Source organism: Oncorhynchus tshawytscha, linkage group LG02 (assembly GCF_018296145.1).
Source record: "Oncorhynchus tshawytscha isolate Ot180627B linkage group LG02, Otsh_v2.0, whole genome shotgun sequence".
Taxonomy (NCBI): domain Eukaryota; kingdom Metazoa; phylum Chordata; class Actinopteri; order Salmoniformes; family Salmonidae; genus Oncorhynchus; species Oncorhynchus tshawytscha.
The window spans coordinates 54,922,493-54,946,265 of record NC_056430.1 but is presented as its reverse complement, the minus strand read 5'-3'; the positions used below and the strand labels follow the sequence as shown (position 1 = coordinate 54,946,265).

The 23,773-nt window shown below is 40.5% G+C and overlaps 1 protein-coding gene across 2 annotated transcripts; it reads right to left on the bottom strand.

The window, feature by feature from the left end:
- Nucleotides 1-5,014: 5,014 nt before the first annotated feature.
- Nucleotides 5,015-20,098, bottom strand: LOC112266949 (charged multivesicular body protein 4b). Of its 2 annotated transcripts, XR_002956024.2 has the most exons (6): nt 19,716-20,098; nt 10,177-10,354; nt 7,395-7,509; nt 6,753-6,882; nt 6,322-6,427; nt 5,015-5,126 (listed from the first exon to the last, which is right to left on the bottom strand). XR_002956024.2 is itself a non-coding variant. In XM_024444918.2 (5 exons), exons 1-5 carry the CDS (start codon nt 19,897-19,899, stop codon nt 6,372-6,374), a joined length of 663 nt encoding a protein of 220 aa, XP_024300686.1. In that variant the 5' UTR covers nt 19,900-20,098; the 3' UTR covers nt 5,015-6,371. The 2 variants fall into 2 exon arrangements, 1 of the variants encoding a protein (XP_024300686.1); XM_024444918.2 differs by having other exon boundaries at nt 5,015-6,427.
- Nucleotides 20,099-23,773: the final 3,675 nt, after the last annotated feature.

Below are 23,773 nucleotides of genomic sequence, written 5' to 3'. Positions count from 1 at the left end.
TAATATTTCCCTTCCTTGCCTGTGCCAGACTCCAGGGTGACATACTGCCTGTCAATCAAGGAAAACTGGCGGCGTCACACACTGCAAAGACTTGCACATCATCATCTGCACATCTATCACTCCAGTGTTAATGCTAAATTGTAAATATTTCGCAACTATGGCCTATTTATTGCCTTACCTCCCTAATCTACTACATTTGCACACACTGTAAATAGATGTTTCTATTGTGCTATTGACTGTACGTTTGTTTATCCCATGTGTGACTGTTGTTTTTGTCCCACTGCATCGCTTTATCTTGGCCAGGTCGCAGTTGTAAATGAGAACTTATTCTCAAATGGCCTACCTGGTTAAATAAGGTGAAATGAAAAATAAAACAACGTAGGTAACTTAGTACAGAGCTCAGAAAACAAACGAAAGCATCATGCTCGACTAAATGGATTACAACCACCGAGAACATAGTTCAATCTTCTGAAATAAACCATGATTGACTGAGGACAAGTGTTGTGTGCATGTCGACTCGATTTATTCTGTGATGTAACAAAACTCTTTACCTTCTACCACATATATGTGAATTGCATGCCAAAACTGCTGTCACTGGTTATGCATGGGTAAGGCTTTGTAAAAATAACAAAAACCTACAGGTAAATGGACCGTGTTCCGTCCGGACTGGATTATACAAGTTTATAAATGCCAGTGCACATTTGCAGATGTCTGGTTAGCCTACTGTCCAATGATAACTAATTAGCTAGCCATCACTTGATATAAATCAGCTAAAATAGCGCCAAGCTAGCCAAATGTGCAGTCTAAAATCTGTTACTCGACATTAGCCTAGCTGGTTAGCCACCCGTTAATCCACAATCAATGAAGGGCTTGAAGCTCGCCTGTATGATAAAGAATATAAATAATGTACATTCATACTGACCGACTTTGAAGTGAAGTTTCTCAGACATTATGGTTTCTTTTTGATGTCACCGTCTTGATATGTGTGGTTGTTACTACCTGGCTTTGGACAGAGAGGGTATAATATTTGTGAACTTGAATTTAAGTATCAGTCAATTTGCTTGCTTGTAATATTCATGAGGTCTCCGTGCCAACTTCAACATTACGCTTCCAATTTTCTGAGAATGTTCCTGCCCCGTACGAAAGAAAGCGAGTTCGTTTTGCATGGACCGGTGCCACGGAAGATAGTTTGCAAATAAAGACAATTCTCATTGGTCGTTAAGTAAAATCTCGACCCGGGGTAAAGGGCCATGCAAAACGAACTGGCTCTTAGCCACAGAGAGTGGCAGCCAAAAACAGTTTCATACCACAACCTCTTTTATTGAATAGTTAATAATTGGGTGGCAGTTAGCCTAGTTGCAAGAGTGTTGTGCCAGTAACTGAAAGGTTGCTGGTTCGAATACCTAAGCTGACAAGGTGAAAAATCTGTCTGTGCCCTTGAGCATGGCACATAACCCTAATTCGTTCCAGAGGTGCCTTAACTAGTACGGCTGACCCAGTAAAACAACACATTTCACTACACCTATCTGGTGTATGTGACAATAAACATGTGTTTTATAGCACTACTATTACATAGTAATAACCAAAAACAAATCACAACATGCCTACCTTCAGTTCCACAATCCCCTTATACATAATTTAATGTAGTAGGTCTATGATAAGTGTTCTATTTAATTATATCCCCTTTTAGGTATTCTGTGTTTGATAAATGGGTTTATAATTCATGAGGAAATCACATGACACATTTGAACTGCAACACCCCATTCATGATATAACCTCAAACTGGCTGTGTGTCATGATGTAACATTGTTTGATTGACCATAGATTTCCATTCCAGTCATGAAATTCCCTTTAAAAACAACCTACGGGGAGGGATTAAAAATCAACATTGCCTCTATGTGGATGTGTACATATTTATGTACAGACATGTTTTATATGCACTTAAGGCATTTTACATCAAGAAAGAAGTTTGGCAAAGACGATGGATGAAAAAGTAAAACACTGTTTGCAGTGTGGAGGTTGAACAGCAATGCTGACCTAGCTATAATGGGACCCCCCCAATTACTTCTCAACTGCACATTGCATGATTAATCTCAGATGCAGCAGCATATTACAGGTGGAAGAGTCAACCAAACTCCTTCAATCAAGTATGGACATGATTTTGAATAAGCCTGTTGCATAACCACTGCATATTTTCAACCAAGTTACAAAAGTTCTGTCCATACGATGAATGATTCAAATGAGGTAACACATGAGTGAGTTGTTGTGTTATGCTTTGTTATGCAACCTTCAAAGGAAGTGTTACCCAAAATGATACCTTGGAGTATATTAGATTTAAATGGAGATTGTAAGAGCTGACGCAACCTAAATACACAGCTTTTTATATAAGCATTAAGGTTTTATGCAAACAAACAAATGCATTGACAGGGCATTGGAAGACTGACCTAAAACTTGTGTCCCATCTCTAGCCCTTCCCTATAATCTGGCTCTGTAGCCTCTCTGTTTTCTACACAATTCAAAAGGATCAAATTACAATTAACAAAAATATAAAACGCAATATGTAAAGTGTTGGTCCCATGTTTCATGAGGTGAAATAAAAGATACCAGAAATTATCCATATACTCAAAAAGCTTATTTCTCTCAAAAGTTGAGCAGAAATGTGCTTATATCCGTGTTAGTGAGCATTTAGCCAATGCCAAGATATTCCAAACACCTGACAGGTGTGACATGTAAAGAAGCTGATTAAACAGCATATTCATTACACAGGTGCACCTTGTGCTGGGGACAATAAAAGGCCGCTCTAAAATGTGGAGTTTTGTCACACAACACAATGCCACAGATGTCTCAAGTTTTCAGGGAGTGTGCAATTGTCATGCTGACTGCAGGAACGTCCATCAGAGCTGTTGCCAGATACAGTTGAAGTCGGAAGTTTACATACACCTTAGCAAAATAGATACACTCAATTAGTATTTGGTAGCATTGCCTTTAAATTGTTTAACTTGGGTCAGATGTTTCAGGTAGCCTTCCACAAGCTTCCCACAATAAGTTGGGTGAATTTTGGCCCGTCAAGTTTGTAGGCCTCCTTGCTCACACACACTTTTTCAGTTCTGACCACAAATTTTCTATGGGATTGAGGACAGGGCTTTGTGATGGCCACTCCAATACCTTGACTTTGTTGTCCTTAAGCCATTTTGCCACAACTTTGGAAGTATACTTGGGGTCATTGTCCATTTGGAAGAACCATTTGCGACCAAGCTTTAACTTCCGGACTGATTTCTTGAGATGTTGCTTCAAATATATCCACATACTTCTCCTCCCTCATGATGTCATCGATTTTGTGAAGTGCACCAGTACCAGTACACCAGTACCCCCCTTTTCCCTCCAAATATAACGATGGTCATTATGGCCAAACAGTTATATTGTTGTTTCATCAGACCAGAGGACATTTCTCCAAAAAGTACGATCTTTGTCCCCTGGTGCAGTTGCAAACCGTAGTCTGGCTTTTTTTGTGGCGGTTTTTGAGCAGTGGCTTCTTCCTTGCTGAGCCGCCTTTCAGGTGATGTTGATATAGGACTCATTTTACTGTGGATATAGATGGTTTTGTACATGTTTCCTCCTGCATCTTCACAAGGTCCTTTGCTGTTGTTCTGGGATTGATTTGCACTTTTCGCACCAAAGTACGTTCATCTCTGGGAGACAGACCGCGTCTCCTTCCTGAGTGGTATGATGACTGCGTGGTCCGATGGTGTTTATACATGTGTACTATTGTTTGTACAGATGAACGTGGTACCTTCAGGTGTTTGGAAATTGCTCCCAAGGATGAACCAGACTTGTGGAGGTCTAAAAAAAAATTCTGAGGTCTGGGCTGATTTCTTTTGATTTTCCCATGATGTCAAGCAAATAGGCACTGAGTTTAAAGGTAGGCCTTGAAATACATCCACAGGTGCACCTCCAATTGACTCAAGTTATGTCAATTAGCCTATCAGAGGTTTCTAAAGAGCACATCATTTTCTGGAATTGTCCAAGCTGTTTAAAGGCACAGTCAACTTAGTTTATGTAAACTTCTGACCCACTGGAATTGTGATACAGTGAATAAGTGAAATAATCTGTCTGTAAACAATTGTTGGAAAAATGACCCGTGTTATGCACAAAGTAGATGCCCTAACCGACTTAACAATAGTTTATCAAGAAATTTGTGGAGTGGTTGAAAAACGAGTTTTAATTACTTCAACTGTAAATGAACATTACATTCTCTACCATAAGCCTCCTCCAAAGTCATTTTAGAGAATATGGCAGTATTTCCAACCAGCCTCACAACCACAGACCACGTGTAACCACGCCAGCCCGGGACCTCCACATCCAGTTTCTTCACCTGTGGGATCATCTGAGACCAGCCACCTGGACAGCTGATGAAACTGAGTGTTTTTGTCTGTAATAAAGCCCTTTTGTGGGCGAAAAACTAAAGTGTTATTGGCTCCTTAGTGGGTGGGTTTTATGTCCTCCCAGGCCCACCCATGGCTGCGCCCCTGCCCAGTGATGTGAAATCCATAGATTAGGGCCTAATTAAGTCATGTCAATTGACTGATTTCCTGTACTGTAACTCAGTAAAATCATTGAAATTGGTGCATGTTGCATTTTTGATCAGCATACAATAATATCATTTATTCAAATGAGAACTTTTTAACTTGGACCTTGTCAACAGAATTATTAATATTTGACAAAAATAAGGTAATAAAAACAGTACCACTGTAGTTCCCTTCCATTCCAAACAATAATACTTTCAGTATTTCGGTTAAAACATGGTACATGATCAGACTTTTTCAGCAGATGACTGTGGCTTAAGAATAGCCCTTGCCCAACCATAATCCTTGACCCAACACTTACTATTACACGAACCTTGGCCCTCTTAATAGCATTGATCTCATCACAAGTGCTTGCCATAACTCTGACCAACAGTTCTTGATAAAGGAATTCACAGATTTTCTTAGCTTAAAAAAGGAAACAAACAGTGCACAACTTGGCAAAATGTTTAATTTAGATGTTCCATTAAAACAAGGGAAAGTTGTGATAGGCAGGGTAGGAAGACGGACCAAAGAAAAACAGGAACCAGATCGCAAGGGACAGCCCTGTGTACAAACACACACAACCTATGGTATATCAGAGCATGTCAAACATAACATAATGCTGTCATACATGAGTTAAGTTCCCCTTCTGAAGGTGGAATTTAGACAAAATTGACATTTAAAACATAGAAAATATGAAATCTGAAGCAGCATGTCAAATTACAAAATAGTGGGGTAAGTTGACAAACTCAGGAAAGCCATAAATTAAATAAACCTCACTGCCTGTAATTTGGAGTCTGAATACAATCCATTTATTCTCGCTTCACACACACATCAAATTCCATTACTCTGAGAAGCCCAAACACCCTAATATATATATTTTTACCTCCTATAGTGTTAATGTTTCTTAAAGATGAAAATGAACAAACACTCACAGAGGCAGACATAATCTCACTCAAGTCACTTCAGTTTGAACAGATACAGTATAGACATATGACGAGAAATGTCATTGTGTTTTCAAAATGTAACTAGTTGGTTAGGTTGTCACATCAAAGAAAGATAACCGTGTGAACCACCCCCCAGAGAAGCATTTCAAGGATACCTTGTGGAGTTGCCCTCATAGATATGTGCACGTTTGAAAGCCAGAGTATCTGGAAGAATATTCATGATATAGTTCAATAACTCCTGCCCAAATAAAAGACCAACACCAATAGCCCTAAAGATTGGAATCAAATTCTCCCCGCTGGACATAGCTATTAATAAATATCATGTACAATAGGTATATTTTAAGTGCATATTTTGATAAATGGATTAAATAACAGCGGATTGCCATGTGAACACATGACGCCAAGGGGATATTGTGCATCAACAACAAAAATGTATACAGGGTATTGTAATATCTTCCAACGTATTGTCGCACTACACATAAAACGGGTATGAGGTATTATAAATTCTACATTGAAGCTTATTGTCAGTGTTGAGGAGTCATTTTTACACTTTCTTTTCAAAATATATTCTGTGCACTAAGAGAAGGGGGGTGGAAGGAGTGAAGCAATGCTTTACAGTAGAGAACGAGTTGAGGGACTTAAAGAAAAACACTGTTTGGTCGCTCCAGAGATTTGGAGTTTTCAGTGGTCGAAGGTACAACATGCCATTGTCCCTCTTTAGGAGGCTGAGCTTGACAGTAAGCGAAAGGTTGTCAAGTTTTTTTAAGTCTCCGTTAATTCAGACTTTTCCTATTCCTTCCTGAAACACATACCATAGAGTTCTTCTTTTCCACCTATAGAAGGTATGGAGTAAAAGCAGTGACTAGTTGGCAGCCCATGCCTCCAGATCCTTCATGTCGTCATCATCTTCCTCCTTTGCTGTAAGAATGAACCACATTCATTTGATAAAATTAGTACGATTTATTAAAAATCGGCCTATAAAGATCGCCAAAAAAATGTTCAGGTTTGAATAGAAGTCAGGTAGCGTTACACTGACTGGTGAAATACTGGTTGGAAACGGTAAAAACCTTCTACTACTGGGAAGACTACCGTTTACAGGTAGATGTTTTCAGAATAAAAAATGTGTGTGTGTGTGTAGACAGTATTTTATCATTTCAAATCAATTCCCGTCAGTGTACTTCAGAGACATGCGCTAGCATTAAAGCTGGCTAAGCTTTAGTGGCTAAGCCAATATATCCATTACCTGCTGGTCTTACAGGTAAGGATGTGGAGGGCACATTTGGCAGCGGTACATTATCTGTGCCAGTGATTTCCAGGAGGTTTTTGTCTAGTTCCTCTTGTTCCAGTTCTTCCAATTCTGCTAAGAGATCATCCTACACAAAGAAAGAAAAATAATTAAGGGTTAGACAGGTCTATAATGTCCAAATACGATAAGGATACATTTCAAACCAACAACGACAAACACCTTTAGTCTGATTCGGTATGGCAGTGGTTCCCAAAATTGGGGTGTCAGAAATGTTCAGTTGTTCAACTAGCCCATGTCAGCTAAGGTTTTTAACCAATTATGTTTGGGTATCACATAAGCCATGGTAAAATGTGTAGAATTTCAGGAGCTTTAAAGCTGCAACATTTTCTTTCTGGCAACAAGAGCAGTGTGCAGCTTCTGTCATGGACAGGGCTTGTACCCATAGAAATAAACGTGACACAGGTTGCTGAGGTCGCATGGGTCGCGAGGTGGAGGTTTGGGACTAAGTCAATAAATGACAATATCCATCCAGACCATTGCCACCTAGGAAATGTGTGGTGTGACCAGACCTTCTCAAATGGGGAGGTTGAACAAGTTTGGGAAGCACTGCGGTAAAGGAAACATCCTAGCTCAGCTTACCTCATCAAATTCCTCTCCGAACCCTACAGGTTTAGAAATAGCATCAGAGATTTCTTGAGCCAGCTCCTGCTGCTCTGTGATGTCCTGCATTAAGTCATCCACTTTGTCTATGTCCCTATGGGTAAAAACACAAAAGACCATTTAATAATTCATAGCAAATTCAGGAAAGAATAATAGTGACATTTTGAAGTTTTTCTGGCAGAAGCCATTTTATGATATTACTACACCATAAAGCTGAAATTATGCAATTTCCAAACATTTACATTGAGAAGATGTAGGATAGAGATATGGAAAATCAACCTCACTGTAGATATTTATGAAAGTTACTTTGCATTCTGAATAATGAAGCATGTATAATAAAGTGTGAAAATGCGTAACAGAGTGTACAAAACATTATGAACACCTTCCTAATATTGAGTGGCACTCCTTTTTGCCCTCAGAACAGCCTCAATTTTTCGGGGCATGGACTCTACAAGGTGTCGAAAGAGTTCCACAGGGATGCTGGCCAATGTTGACTCCAATGCTTGGCTGGAAGTCCATTCGGTGGTGGACTATTCTTGATACACACGGGAAACTGTTGAGTGCGGAAAAACCCAGCCACGTTAGGGTTCTTGACACACTCAAAAGGCACTTAAATCCTTTGTTTTGCTCATTCACACCCCGAATGGCACACATTTAAGCCATGTCTCAAGGCTTAAAAATGCTTCTTTATGTCTCTCCTGACTAAGCCCCATCTATGCCGGGCGGGCGGGGGGGGTTCTACTAAGCGATATGGAATTGTTTTAGAAGGTCATACCAAGGATCATTTAGCTATTTGATTTAGAATTTAAAAAATATATAAAACAATTATTTGATCAATTACATTAGGCCTTACTATTAGCCCCTACAAACACAATGAGTAACAGATTGACTACATAGAACAGTCCCCCAAAATAATAACAAGGAAGTTTGTTCTCAAGTGTCTGTCCTATAGCTGAGGAACATATATATTTTTTACATGTATTCTTTGCACTAAACTGTTTCCATATTAATCCATTCTTTTTTTTTTTTTTTACTGGTACCGGGGGAACTTCAGACGAGTCTTGTGAGGCGTCCTACAGCAAAACAACCGGCATGTTTGTGAGAGTCGCACCTTTCATATTAGTGTGTAGCCCAAACTGTTCGGACGCTACAGACAGAAGTTGGCAGATCAGCTGTATCGACTTCAGAAGAGTCCCAAGATGCTTGTGAGGGTTGTAGAGCAAAAGGAACACCATAGTGTTTGTGAGAGTCTCATATTTCCATTGAGGGTTCATAATAGTTTATAGTTCAAACCGTTTGAACACCACATATGATTTTGTGAGAAGACCAATTTTCGGGATGTCTCATGGTCTGACAAACACCGCTCTAGCTCTGGCACGTTTCACCACAGATGCGGAAGTGCGACATCAGCGGATGTGGGGTGGATTGAGACGCAGCCAATGCAAAAAAACAAATATCTTTAGCTTAAACTGACAGAATTATTTGATTTTGATTATGCTAATTAGATTTCCGCGGCGGAAATCGACTCTAGGGGTTTAACCTGTCTCCTCCCCTTCATCTACACTGATTGAAGTGGATTTAACAGGTGCCATCAATAAGGGATCATTGCATTCACCTGGTCAGTCTATGTCATGGAAAGAGCAGTTGCCCCTAATGTTTTGTACACTCAATATGTACCATTGACTTGCATTGGAATTGTGACACAAATTATAAAAAGTTTGCATTTGAAACAATGGCCAGGTAAACAAAACCAAAGCATTGGTTACTTTTATACCTGGTCCATAGACTGCTCACAGGGTAATTAAGTCCATATGTAATTTTGTAATTTGAGTGAAGAAAATACTCCAAGCCACAGATCCATACTACTTGTCAAACAGAGAACTGATACTATATACTCGTTGTTAGGGTGGGATTGGTTTGGGGGGGGTCCGTCGATGGCTTTTTACCACTTCTTTGGATTCCTTGTCTCACTCATTAGCTAGGTTTCTGCAAAATTAAAATATGAACATTTTCCCAATAGTGATGTGTTTCCATCAAATTGACTTGTTGCAGATAAAAGGCTGTGCATGAGGACGTAGCACACATAAAAATTACTTTAACGGTTAAAGTTAAATGGGTTTCATTGCATATTCAAGGTTTTGTCACACACACAAAAAATCCTAGAAAACGTGAAGTAGAACATTAATGTTGGCCTAGGTCAGAGGCACGTCAGAGGTGTGTGTGTGAGCGCCAAGGATATTATAGTTATGTTTAAATTAGTTTTTATTTCTATTCAAAATTCTGTTAAGTTTCAGTAAGTTTTCAAGCCTGATTTAATAGTTTGTATTTAGTTTGAGTTTTTATTACATTTCTATTGTATTCTTGTACTATTTTGTTTTTAGTTTTAGAGTTAGGGAAAGAAATTAGCAGATTTCTTCCCTGTTAGCTAGTGATAGCTGGTGATAGTGATGCAGAAGCTAAGCCGATCTCCTGGCAGCATTTACCCGCCAGATTAAGAAGCTTGCAAACCCTATTAGAAAAAAAAGCTTGAAAACCACATTTGATTTTTACCAAAAGTTTACAGAAAAAAAATCTGCAGCTGAACATAATCCATGATGGTTTAAATTGAATTTAGTTTGAGTCAAGTTAAGTTTCAGTATAGATTTAGTTTTTCAAAACGGGTTTGTAAATTATTTTCTTTCAGTTTACGATTTTTTTTTCAGTTTATTATAATAATAATAATAATAATAATAATAATAATAAAAGTGACGGTGGCCCTTACATGTTTTCATGGGCTGCCTTCATGGCCTTGGCAGCAAAGCCCATGTTCTTCAGCACTTCGGTGTTGGTGTTGGCGTTCTCTAGCGCTTCCCTCTGGAATTCAATGGTGGACAGCGTGCCGTCGATCTGGCCCAACTGTTGCTCGTACCGCTTTTTCCGTTTCAAGGCCTGCAGAGCAGCTGGATGCAAGAGGAGAGGAAGGAGAAGCGACTGTGAGAGGTTGTGGGATGGGAATACTAATGGAGCAGAAAAGCCCTAAAGCATTGCAAGAGGAAATAGAAAATCTAACATTGTTGTTCAACGGACTCGTTTCTTTGGTTTGTTTTGGCTAAGTCAGTATTCACTGGGTGACCATGTATAAGCTTACAATAAGAAGGCGTACACAAGTTTACAATATTTACTTAATTGAGGTGAGACAGGCTGAAGTATCTTCGATGTGACAAGATGGTGTTACTTTGTAGCTTGTAGATTTCTGCATCACATCTTATTTGATTGAGCACATCTGTCACTCCAGACAATTTACTTTTTTTTAAATGCTGAAAGTACTTTTTGAAGACACCATTTTCCTGCAACCTTTGTGACCAGAAATTATACAAAATGTGTATTATGTCTTACTGTCCTGTGGCTTCAGCTTGCTCCTGTTTTTTGGGTTGAGCTAAGCTACTCCATAAACATAGGCTAGCTAGCATACTGACCTATTGACATGTCAGGGACATCACCTGATGTGCAAATATTTCCCCTGCTACTAAAACTAAGGCAACCTGAAGGCACTACCACCAGCTTCACTACCACCCCATATAGTCCACTCGAGCATGTGGTTACCTATCATTTAGCCTCAGTTCCATGCTTCCTGCATGCATGTTAATTCGGACGAGACTTAGGAGAATGGTAACGCGAGACTACCAATCATTAAGCACTGAAAGAATCAACTCTATTGATTATCTGAACAGTCACATAGTTTGAAGGACTGCGTGAGATAGACTGTATAACACCTCCATCAAAAGTTCCCTTAGAGAGAGAGAAGCAGAAACATGGAAATCGACCGTCCAAGATCGGTTACAGCTTAATCGCATTTCTAGAACAAAACTGAGGTGTGTCTATTTCTATTGCTTTAATGTTGTTTTACTATCTGACAGAGCGTAGGCCTCTCTTTTACTGCACACAACCTAATCGTGTTGTGTCAAGTCTAATCACCACTCCAATCATAGCGGCTCTACTATTACACCTCAACAATGTTTGGCCTGAGGGGAAAGGGTCCAAAGTTGCAATTGTGCCCCTTAAGTTGCACGCAGAGCGGCGGGCGGGTTGGCCCATTGATTTTCAATTAATCGTGTCTGTGGAAGCCACTCAGCTGAGGGCGGAGAAAATAGTATGGGTTTTGAGCCCGACAAAATACTCCTACATTGTGTAGAGACCAGCGATCCCGTTTGTTGTCAGCTCGAATGTTGGTCATTAAAACGTTGTTTGATTGGATGTCAAGATGAACTCCGCTCATTGGTCAACCATGCGCTGTAGCCGCTTAAGACTCTGCTAATTAAATCTTTAGGCCCTGTGCCAGAGGCGCAGTTTACCGGAGATAGCACCACGAACCGCTCCGCTTGCAAAACTGCTTGCGTTTAGCCGCCCTCCTCCCATTGAAGTTTATGAGACCTTCGCCGTTTACCGCGGCCCATCTGTAAGCACCTATCTGGTTTATTCTCTATAATTGAAGCGGCGCCGTCTTTGACCAAATCACAGTAGAAAATGTAGCCTGTGTGGTGATACCTCAGCAGGTACATCCAACTTGCCCACGCTAGCTAGCTGGGTAACTATCAGTTTACAGAGTCACGTTTAACAATAAAAATCATTGTTTTGTAATGAGCGTTGGACTAGTAACCGGAAGGTTTCAAGTTCAAACCCCGAGCTGACAAGGTACAAATCTGTCGTTCTGCCCCTGAACAGGCAGTTAACCCACTGTTCCTAAGCAGTCATTGAAAATAACAATTTGTTCTTAACTGACTTGCCTAGTTAAATAAAAAGGTAAAATAAATTTTAAAAATCTAATTTTAGATTCATAATTTATCTTGCATGTAAATTGGTTTTTATGCATGCTTATGGTGTTATAGCGATTCACTTTTTGCATGTCGATAATGTTAATTTTGTCGTCGTGGTCACTGGTGGTAGTCGCTCGTGCGTTAAACAATGATGTACATATAAACCCTGGATTTCGATTGCTATTTATGGCCAATGATAGGCTTTGAAACCACCGGTCATCAATATTGGCACTCCTGGGAAAGAGCAGTACTCTATCAGAGTTCTAGAATAATTAAATGTTAAGGACAAAATTACATATTTAAAAAAATATGTGGGGACAGTAAACATTAGTACTTGCTAAACATGATAATTTAAAGGAAAATGTTTTATTTTTATATGTTAAACTCACATAATATAATTTTAAAGTATGTATTATGTATGTAATAGAATAAATGTGGCAATAACAAATAGTATGTAATAGAATAAATGTGGCAATAACAAATGTAGACATTAATGAATGCATTTCTATAGCTTCCATGACAGTGGGGGAGTGTCAAGGTGGAGGCACTGTGGCTTCAAAACAGTGCCTCTTGTTTGTCATCTAGTGTAATATACACTACATTTCAAAAGTTTGGGGTCACTTAGAAATGTCCTTGTTTTTGAAAGAAAAGCTATTTTTTGTCCATTAAAATAACATAAAATTTATCAGAAATACAGTGTAGACATTGTTAATGTTGTAAATTACTATAATAGCTGGAAATGGGTGATTTTTTAATGGATTATCTACATAGGCGTACAGAGGCCCATTATCAGCAACCATCACTCCTGTGTTCCAAAGGCACGTTGTGTTAGCTAATCCAAGTTTATAATTTTAAAAGGCTAAATGATCATTAGAAAACCCTTTTGCAATTATGTTAGCACTGCTGAAAACTGTTGTTCTGATAAAAGAAGCAATCAAACTGGCCTTCTTTAGACTAGTTGACCAGTCTCAATGTCAACAGTGAAGAGGCGACTCTGAGATGCTGGCCTTCTAAGCAGAGTTCCTCTGTCCAGTGCCTGTGTTCTTTTGCCCATCTTAATCTTTTCTTTTTATTGGCCAGTCTGAGATGTGGCTTTTTCTCCGCAACTCTGCCTAGAAGGCTAGCATCCCGGAGTCGCCTCTTCACTGTTGACGTTGAGGCTGGTGTTTAATGAAGCTGCCAGTTGAGGACTTGTGGGGCGTATGTTTCTCAAACTAGACACGCTAATATCCTTGTCCTCTTGCTCAGTTGTGCACCGGGCCCTCCCACTCCTCTTTCTATTCTGGTTAGAGCCAGTTTGCACTGTTCTGTGAAGGGAGTAGGGCAAGTGGAGGAAGGAAAATGGCATCCCTTGAGAAGTCAAGAACAGGATGTCAGGAGAAGTGCAGTACTTTTTCTAAAATGGAAATAAAAATATATTTTTTTAAATCAACACACAATACCCCATAATGACAAAGCAAACAAATATCACATTTACCCTTTGCTCAGTACTTTGTTGAAGCACCATTGGCAGTGATTACAGAGTGTTCTTGGGTTCTACAAGCTTGGCACATCTGAATGCCACAAGGACATTCAGAGACTTGTCTCCAAGCCACTCGTGTTGTTTTGGCTGTGTGCTTAGGGTCGTTGTCCTGTTGGAAGAAAAAAAAAACAACCTTTGCCCCAGTTCTCATCAAGGATCTCTCTGATCTCTCGCCGTTCATCTTTCCCTCGGTCATGACTAGTCAACCAGTCCCTGCCACTGAAAAACATCCCCACAGCATGATCGTGCTACCACCAGGCTTCAAAGTAGGGATGGTACCAGGTTTCCTCCAGACGTGCCGCTTGGCATTCAGGCCAAAGAGTTCAATCTCGGTTTCATTAGACCAGAGAATCTTGTTTCCCATGGTTTGAGAGTCTTTAGGTGCTTTTGTAGCAAACTCCAAGTGATGTGCCTTTTACTAAGGAGTGGCTTCCGTCTGGCCCCCTACCATAAAGGCCTGACTGGTGGAGTGCTGCAGAGATGGTTGTCCTTCTGGAAGGTTCTCTCATCTCCACAGAGAAACTCTGGAGCTCTGTCAGAGTGACCGTCAGGTTCTTGGTCAACTCCCTGATCAAAGGCCCTTCTCCCTTGATTGCTCAGTTGTCCAGGTGGCCGGCTCTAGGAAGAGTCTTGGTGGTTCCAATTTTTTCCATTTAAAAATGGAGGCGACTGTGTTCTTTGAGACCATCAATGCTGCAGACATTTTGTTGGACCCTTCTCGGAGCTCTACGGACAATTCCTTCAACCTCATGGCTTGGTTTTTGCTCTGACATGCACTGTCCACTGTGGGACCTTTATGAAGACAGGTATGTTTCCTTCCAAATCATGTCCAATCAATTGAATTTACCACAGGTGGACTCCAATCAAGTTGTAGAATCACCTCAAGGATGATCAATGGAAACAGGATGCAGGGTCTGAAAACATGTAAATTTTTTAAAACATTTTTTAAAATTTCATACATTTGCAAAGATTTAAAATAAACTGTTCTTGCTTTGTTATTATGGGGTGTTGCATGTAGATTAGGGGAAAAAATGTATTGAATCACTTTTGGAATAAGGCTGTAACATACTCTTGGAATATGGAGGAGGAGTGGATGGGGGAAAAGAGTGGCAGAGGAGGTTGAAGAGAGGGAGGAAGAGGCTGTACTTCAAATCAGTTAAAATGGTGAAAAAAAGGGAGATTTTAAAATCTTTGTTTGTTAAAAGAAGAATAGTAGAAAGTGTAAGTAGAGTGAGCTGTACGCCGGATCGAAGACAGGAGGAGAAATGGAAGTGAGTGAGGGCAGAAGGTTTGGTGGGTGAAGTTCTCGAAACACGAGTCTTGCACCGAGGGTCTGGATAAAGACGAGCCTGTGACGGTCAGTGTGACATTTTTTATTTATTTTACATGTACCCTTGCCTTTTGGCTGATCCATTGCGGTTTCAGGGTGGGCAAAACAGAGTTGTTGTTGTGGAATCAGTGAAGGTAACCAATAGTGGTCTGGTGATAATTGTTTGTGTTTCTGCTGGTCAGAGGGAGCAGGCACATCGCGTTAAACGAATGCGGATAAGAGATGTGAATTGTTTTGCTCTCAAGAAAAGGGCGCCATTGAAAATAGATTACTGGAGGTAGCGGTAAATGTGAAAGTTGACCAACTGAAGGGGAAAGTTTCCCGGTGTTTGTGATGCTCGTCGTTTGGTGCGATGCAGACGGGGTGGCATGAGTGGTGAAACAGAAGAGTCGTTGTCTGTTCTTTTGAGTTTTGATGTTCTATAAGTTATCCTGTATGAGCTTTTGCTCCAAATATATTGCATTGTTACAGGTGTCAAGAAGTGTGCAGAAGGGCATGAGACAAAGGAATGTGTAGGTAGCATTGGGGAAAGTAATGGTAAGTGTTAATTTTAGGGGTGGAAAACACTGCACACTGCTGCTCATGCCCCCAGGTGATATTTATTTGTAAAAATGTCTTAATGACCCTTAGGTCTTCCTCAGGCATCCATATCCCAGGTGGGGGTGGAAGGTCCTAAATGTAGGGGCAGTACACAGTGACATCACTTCCTGAACCAGGAGGTAAAAAGGAGGTTCACAATATTAACATTCAATGCATCAAAACATATGATCATAAACAAGGAACATGATCAATATTTACAGTAATATACATACAATATTCAATTGGTAGGGTATTTGTTGAATATTAAAAAACAATCTCTATTGTGACATACAGCAGGTCAGCCACCAGAGGGAGACTCGTTGAGGCCTGGTTACAGACGGAGTATACATTACGAGGCGATGGCTCCCTCTGCTGGACGTGCCAGGTCTAGACGGGGACAAATTGGGGCTGATTGTAGTTTGTGAGTAATCAAGGGCTGATTGCTCACCAGCTGGATGGGTCCCATAAAGCTGCCAGAAGGGCAGCACACGGGAGAAGGGACTGGGGGAAGAAAGGTTACTCCCGTATAGTTGGGGACGGTTCCAGAGGTAAAAGGAGGGAGTTCAGTTTTGTGTTCCCCACAGGATACAGCAAGACCCAGAGCCCAGAAGACGGTATCCCAGAGAGGGTTTCATGGGGGAGACCTATTCTTTTCTTTTGGTTTATTATTCAAATAAACACTCTTGAAACTGAGCTAATCCTACTCTGTCCATGTCTGATCTGTGTAAACGTTTTGACCAAACCCCCTGGTCTGCCACACTATATATACACACACTACCGGTCAAAAGTTTTAGAACATCTACTCATTCAAGGGTTTTTCTTTATTTTTTACAATTTTCTACATTGTAGAATAATAGTGAAGACATCAAAACAATGAAATAACATATAAAATCATGTAGTAACCACAGAGAAGGAAAAGCAGCCAACAAGTGCTCAGCATATGTGGGAACTCCTTCAAGACGGTTAGAAAAGCATTCCAGGTGAAGCTGGCTGAGAGAATGCCAAGAGTGAGCAAAGCCATCATCAAGGCAAAGGGTGGCTATTTGAAGAATCTCAAAGATTTGTTTAACACTTTTTTTGTGCAGCAAGGAGCCAAGGTAAGTTGCTAGCTAGCATTGAACTTATCTTAACATAATCACTAGCTAACTATACATGGTTGATGAAGTTACTAGTTTAACTAGCTTGTCCTGCGTTGCAAATAATCAATGCGGTGCCTGTTAATTTATCATCAAATCACAGCCTACTTCGCCAAACAGGTTGATTTAACAAGCGCATTCGCAAAAAAAAGCACCATCGTTGCACCAATGCACCTAACCATAAACATCAATGCCTTTCTTAAAATCAAAACACAAGTATATCTTTTTTTAAACCTGCATATTTAGTTAAAAGAAATTCATATTAGCAGGCAATATTAACTAGGGAAATTGTGTCACTTCTCTGGCATTCTGTGTAAGTAGAGTCAGGGTATATGCAGCAGTTTGGGCCGCCTGGCTCGTTGCAAACTGTGTGAAGACCATTTCTTCCTAACAAAGACCATAATTAATTTGCCAGAATTTTACATAATGATGACCTAACATTGAAGGTTGTGCAAAGTAACAGCAATATTTAGACTTATGGATGCCACCCGTTCGATAAAATACGTATTTCACTGAAAGAACAAACATTTTGTTTTCTAAATGATATTAATATGGTAAAATCCAGAAACTGACCTAAGGCTCGCATTTCTGTGTTTGTTATATTATAATTAAGTCTATGATTTGATATAGCAGTCTGACTGAGCGGTGGTAGGCAGCAGCAGGCTCGTAAGCATTCATTCAAACAACACTTTCCAATGCTTGAAGCACAGCGCTTTTTATGACTTCAGCGCTGTTTAAGCCTATCAACTCCTGCGATTAGGCTGGCAATACTATAGCGCCTATAAGAACGTCCAATAGTCAAAGGTATATGAAATTCAAATGGTATAGAGAGAAATAGTCCTATAATAACAACCTAAAACTTCTTAACTGGGAATATTGAAGACTCATGTTAAAAGGAACCACCAGCTTTCATAGGTTCTTATGTTCTAAGCAAGGAACTTAAAACGTTAGCTTTTAAACTTGGCACATATTGCACTTTTACTTTCTTCTCCAACACTGTGTTTTTGCATTATTTAAACAGTAGGTGGCGACAACACACCTTGTAAGTTTAGTCTGCCAAATCAAATTTATTGGGCACATACACAAGGTTAGCAGATGTTAATGCGAGTGTAGGGAAATGCTTGTAACTAAATGCTGCATAGTTTCCTAAGGACTCGAAGCAAGGCGACCATCTCTATCTGCGCCATCTTGTCAATAAACCACAAAGACGACGAGAGACAAGTGGGGGTACTCAGCGGCGTTCCACTGTCTGTTTGAAAAGTGCTTCAGAGTTGGTTCAGGGAATACTTTCCATTACCAAATATTCCTTGTGTCTACCTCGACACTATGTTGTCAATTATTCTGAATTTTGATCGGGTTGTTAGAGTACATGATACATTTAGGTTTTAACTAAAGCAAACATTCCTCTCTGAAAGGCTTGCAGGAACAGCCACTCTCATGACAGGTTGTAGGCTTGTTTGTACAACAGTGTGTTACATATTCAGAATAGTTAAGGTAACAAGTCACTTAGGAAGAGGCACAAAGTCTTAGGACCATGTCGTCCATGACATGATGTACAACATCAGGGGCCATGAAATGGCTTCAGAGTAGGCTGGACAATAGAACGAGTCAAAATTCACCCAAGGATAAAAAAAATGGCAAAATAACATTGGCTAAACTGGAACACTGGCACAAGCCCATAGCAAATGAATGGAATCTAATGTTCGCAGAGCCTGTTTTGTCTAAATGGCACCAACTTTTTTTTTATAGGCCTTTTTATTTAACCACTACAATCTGTTCCTAGGACAAAACTGGAAAAAAAAGCATTTGTGTTGAAGGTAAACATCCGCACCTCTATGGTGCCAAGTGTGCTTATGTCTGCATAACGAGAAAGTAGGGGGAAAATGGAAAATTTTGACTAGTTCTGGTCTAGCGATCGATGACAGGAGAGTGCGCTGCCCAATCTTATGTAATTAGGAAGAGGAGATTATCCGGATAAAAATGGTGTCCGACTTGAAAAATAATCTAAATATACACATTGGGAGATATTTGGCAAAATATACCAGCATGCCTCTCCATAGGAAAACAATGGGGGGAGCTCAGCGTTCCAATGGCAAAACGTATTTTGGGGCTAGCGTTTGATACATATGCTGCCCAGCCTTACATAATTATAAAAATGAGATTCTCATGATTAAAATAGTGTTTAGTTTGAAAAAAAATAATCTAAATATACACATTAAAAGATATTTGGCAAAATAGAGAGACATACCTATTTTCCCTAAAGGAAACAATGTGACGAATTCAGGGTTCCATGAGTCATTTTTAGTTGTTGTTTACATTTGAACGACCAGTAACGTGGGCAGGTCTCATTGCCAACAATAATAAAACAAGCAGTGTGACGTGACACAATAGGCTGGGAATAGAACCTACGGAAGGCGAGTTAGTGCCACTGTACTCAATAGAACTAATAGGAGCTGGCATGGTGAAAAATACCCTAAAATTAGGGCTGTTTTTTCGTGATTACTTCAAAACTACGGCAAGCAGTGCGGGTGCAATTAAGTAGTTTTGTTTTAATCAGAAAAAGGCATTGTGTACAGCCTATTTAGATAAGTAACGTTAGCCTGCAAGTTTCACTGATAAGGGTATAGCTAGCTAGTACAGTAGGCTACATAGCTATATAACGTAGGCTAGCTAGCTACTAACCTATAAATAAAACAGCAATATTTTTACGTTATCAAATCAGTAAGATATTTAACCACCTGGCATATTGCTCAATAATTGCCAACATACCATACTCGGCTAGATAGCTAGCTACAGGCTCACACACAGGCTTTAAGTTAGCAGCTAGCGTTAGCTCAAACTAACTCGCTAACTAGCAACTTCCTTCTTCCTGTCAAGTTGTTGGCTAACAAGCGAGCCAGACAGCTAATACACTAAGAGCGCATCTCTGATAAGTCTCACCCCTTTTGTTTTTTGTGCCATTCTTTTTCGCAGTGAGGAGTTCCTGGTCAATCTTTTTCTCCAAAAATTCCTGTTTCTTCGTCAACATTTCCTCTGTGTCTCGAAGTCGCTGAATCGCCTCCTGAGGGCTAGTCATTTTATCCCCTTTACCTCCAGTGCCAAATAACTTCCCGAACAAAGACATCTTTGCGCTAAATAACAACAATGATTTATACTACAAGTGCAATACAGTAGCAATTAACAGAATTCAAGAAATGTTAGAAACTAGTCTCGTATCTTTTCACTCGCACAGCTGAACTGATGTTGATATTTCTTCTTGATCTTTCTGACCAGGCCAGAGATACTGTGTTAGAGAGAATTCCGATCCAGAAGCACGGTTTCGACTGCTCCTACAGTTTTGCTTTGGTACTGCAGTTTAACTGACGCCCGGCTCAGAACAAAATAGAAAGACAGACCGCCACATAGAGAAGTGGAGGGCAGTGAGTGTTCGGTCTTTTTTTCCTTTTTTTTAATTGGAGAAAAATCAGTATACATATAAGAAGGATACAAACAGACAACGATAACATACGCTAGGGGGTATAACAAATGACAGATTCTACAAAGACCTTAAAAGACGCTCACATATTTATTGTTTTAACAGATTTCTTATTAGAATAATGTATAATGGTCTTAATGCGCTGCTCGAATTCCTTATAGAAAACACAGGCCATTGTTCTGTCATTATGCACTAGTGATGTGCGAGTTGACTCATAACTAGGCTTGACACATGACAATTTTAACAACGCCTTTTCTGATTATTATTATTCATTGCATCTGCCATGAAGCCCAGTTTCATAATACTTCCATATGTCCCAACTGCTTGCTTTTTGAAGTAATTGCAACAAAAAAAAACAGGCCTTATTTTAGGGTCCTATTTTTTTTTTTTTTAGCTTCCTATTAGTTCAACAGAGCACATTATTACTTAAAGTAGAACTGACAGCATTTTAGCAACATGCAATCTTATTCAGATCTGATCATATACACCCCCAGGAAGAATGAGCACTTAGATATGGTCATTTTCACAAATTCTTAAAACGTTTGGTAATTACTTATACTGAGGCGTTTGTGAAAGTTCTATAGCAATTCAGAGTGGGAAAGCGGACATGCGTTTTGACAATTAAATGCAGTAAATAAAACTGAATAAAAACATCTGTCTCATCCAGTCTACGCAGACAGGTGTGCCATAGCCAATCAGAGCTACAGTAGGACTTTATTTTCCACACAGGCCTGCCATCATTCACTTTGAACTGGATTGTGTGTTTACAGGCAGTTGCAACAGAGCGACTTTAGATCATTAGAACACATTAGCCAAAAAATACACCAGAATGGATTTCTGCAAATATGTCAATACCACTTGAGAGTCCTCTTACATTTGGGAACTTTACAGTCTTATTGATCAAACAACCATGAAAAGGTAGTCTCTCCCCCTCAGTTATGCACATCAACAACAAAAAGATCAACAACTAATGCTAGCCAGAGAAAGATGAGCTAAAATCTAACGAAGGAACATTAGATAAACCCTCTTAAACTTTTTTCAGTTAGTTGGCCGTCAAAATTGCACTGATAAATAATGAGGAATTGTAGCCTGCTCGTCCTTCTGCAGCTTGCCTGCTGAAGTTGGCTAGCTTGCTAGCTAGCTATTTCCAGACAAATGATAGAACGTCTCACTCTGACCATTTTACTCACCCTATCAGAGCTGGTTAGGCTATCTACAAGTTATTGTTTGTGACTAACTATTCATTTCACTCTGGTATCAGTCGTTGATAAGCAAACAATCAAACTTTACATGGTGTGGTGGTGGTTGGGTCACAGATGTTAGGTGATAGTGATGCAGAAGGAAGTGAAGTATAGGGCATAGCAATACAAATCAAGGGGGGAGTAGGTAAGAGAAAAAGAAAGTGGGAGAGAAAGGGAGTAGGGGTTTGAATGGGAGCGAGAGGTTTATGGAGGCGGTGATGAAGAAAAGGAAGTTTGAGGAAAGCAGCATAGTTTCCAATGCCAGCGTCAGTTCTGAGGTAGAGAGTGCCAAGGAAGGGCAAGACAAGTCTTGAGGGGAGCATGGAGGTGAGGGGGAGCATGGAGGTGAGGAGGAGCATAAAGTGATTCTGAAGTTTAGGGAGGAAGGGGAGAAGGGGCGATGAGTCCGATAAGGTTGACAGCTGTGATAAAAGAGTTGATCGGGGAAGTTGTCAATGATAAAGTGTTAAGAGATGGGAGCTAGTAAGTGCTCTGTAGGGAAATGGTGCAGAGGGAAAATCTCTGAGTGAAGCAAATAGTGAAGTGAAAGGTGGTGTCGAGCAGCTGGACTGATCAAGCAGGGAAGTAGTGGATTAAAAGGAGTGCCTGTGAGTGTTAGCACTAAAGAGGTAAGCAACAACTTAAGAGGAGGCGTTCTAGTTAATTTTCGAAGATTGCAAGTAACAAGGGATGTGATTAGGGTAGATTGCCAGGCTATTCTGTTACACATCAAGGACAGTGTACTGCCAAATAAAGTTATTATTAATATATGAGTTATTATGTGAGGGCTTATGGGGGGGCTCATGGTGTGGCATATGGTGTGTGCGATGCAAGGAAACAGGCAGTGGAGGTGCAATAAGTGAGAGTGGAGAGAAGGGTGTCATGTGCTGAGGCAGTGAGGATGGTCCAGGTACAGGGAGATACAGGTTCAAGGGAGAGATGGGTAGGAGCATCTAGATCTGAGATTACGGGGCAGGTGGGCGGCGATATGGTATACATAGATAAGAGAAAGTTGTTGACATTCATAGCAGGAGCTGTCAATAGCACTGCTAAAGTAGAGTCTAAAACAGAGAGGATTCAGCTAATAGTGAAAGCGGCTGGGAGACATCTGAGTATGAGAGGGTTGACATGGGAAGAGGTTCGAGATGACCTCAATCAGCCGAGGCTGGAGTCATGTATTACTGGATCTTAGTTATGGTGGTAATACTACAATGGAATGCTCGAAGCCTGTTGGCGAATGGGCATGAGTTCAAGCAGTTCATTGTGGATATGCCAGCTAAGCCTGATGTGATGTGCATGCAGGAAACATGGCTCAAACCTACTTTGGAGTTTATCACACAGGGATGGTAGTGGTTTGTAGTGACAGAGATGGAGGGGGAGGGGGATGGGCCACCTTCATAGAGCTAGGACTTCCTTACAAGATGCTAGGCAAAGGTATTGAACAGGAATATGTGGTGGTGGTGGTGTGGTTGAGAGGAGGGGTGCTAGTGAACTACTATAATCCTTGTCAGACATTGGACCTGGTTGCGCTGGAGAGAGTGGAGGGCAAGGATAGAAAATCTGATAGAAATGAAAGTTCTGGTGTGCCTGAATGATGGCCGAAGGACCAGGATTGATGTAGCCACAGGGAAAGAGTCTGCCTTGGACCTCACTCTGATATCTAATGCGATGGCAGGAATCTGTGAGTGGGAGGTATGGGAGGAGTCAACGTCATTACCCCATAGTATGCACAGTAGGCCAGAGGGAAGAGGCAGGTTGGTGTTTGGAAGGGCAAAGTGGGACCAATTTCAAGAGTTGAGTGAGCAGGCGATGGCTCAGGTGGAAATGAGAGAGGATGTGAATAGTATGAATAACTGTGAGAGAACAGCTTTAGTGGGGGCAGCTACCGTGGCTATACCTAAGAGTTCAGGGAGGAGGATGAGGAGGAGGAAATCAGCCCCATGGTGGATGGACATTTAAAGTACAGGGCATTTAAAGTACTGAAAAGGATGCATAACATAACATCCAACATCTGATTCAGTATAAACAGGCCCAGGATCTGATGAGGCGAACTATCTGTCATGCAAAGAGGTAATGTTTGCGTCGGCTCTGTGACACTATTGGAAGGGTGACACCTGTGGGAGTAATGTGGGGGATGATTAAAACCTCTATGGGATCAGTGTCTCCCCTGCAGGACGGTTGAGCTAACGTAGGCTAATGTGATTAGTATGAGGTTGTAAGTAACCAAAAACATTTCCCAGGACATAGACATCTGATACGGGCAGAAAGCTTAAATTCTTGTT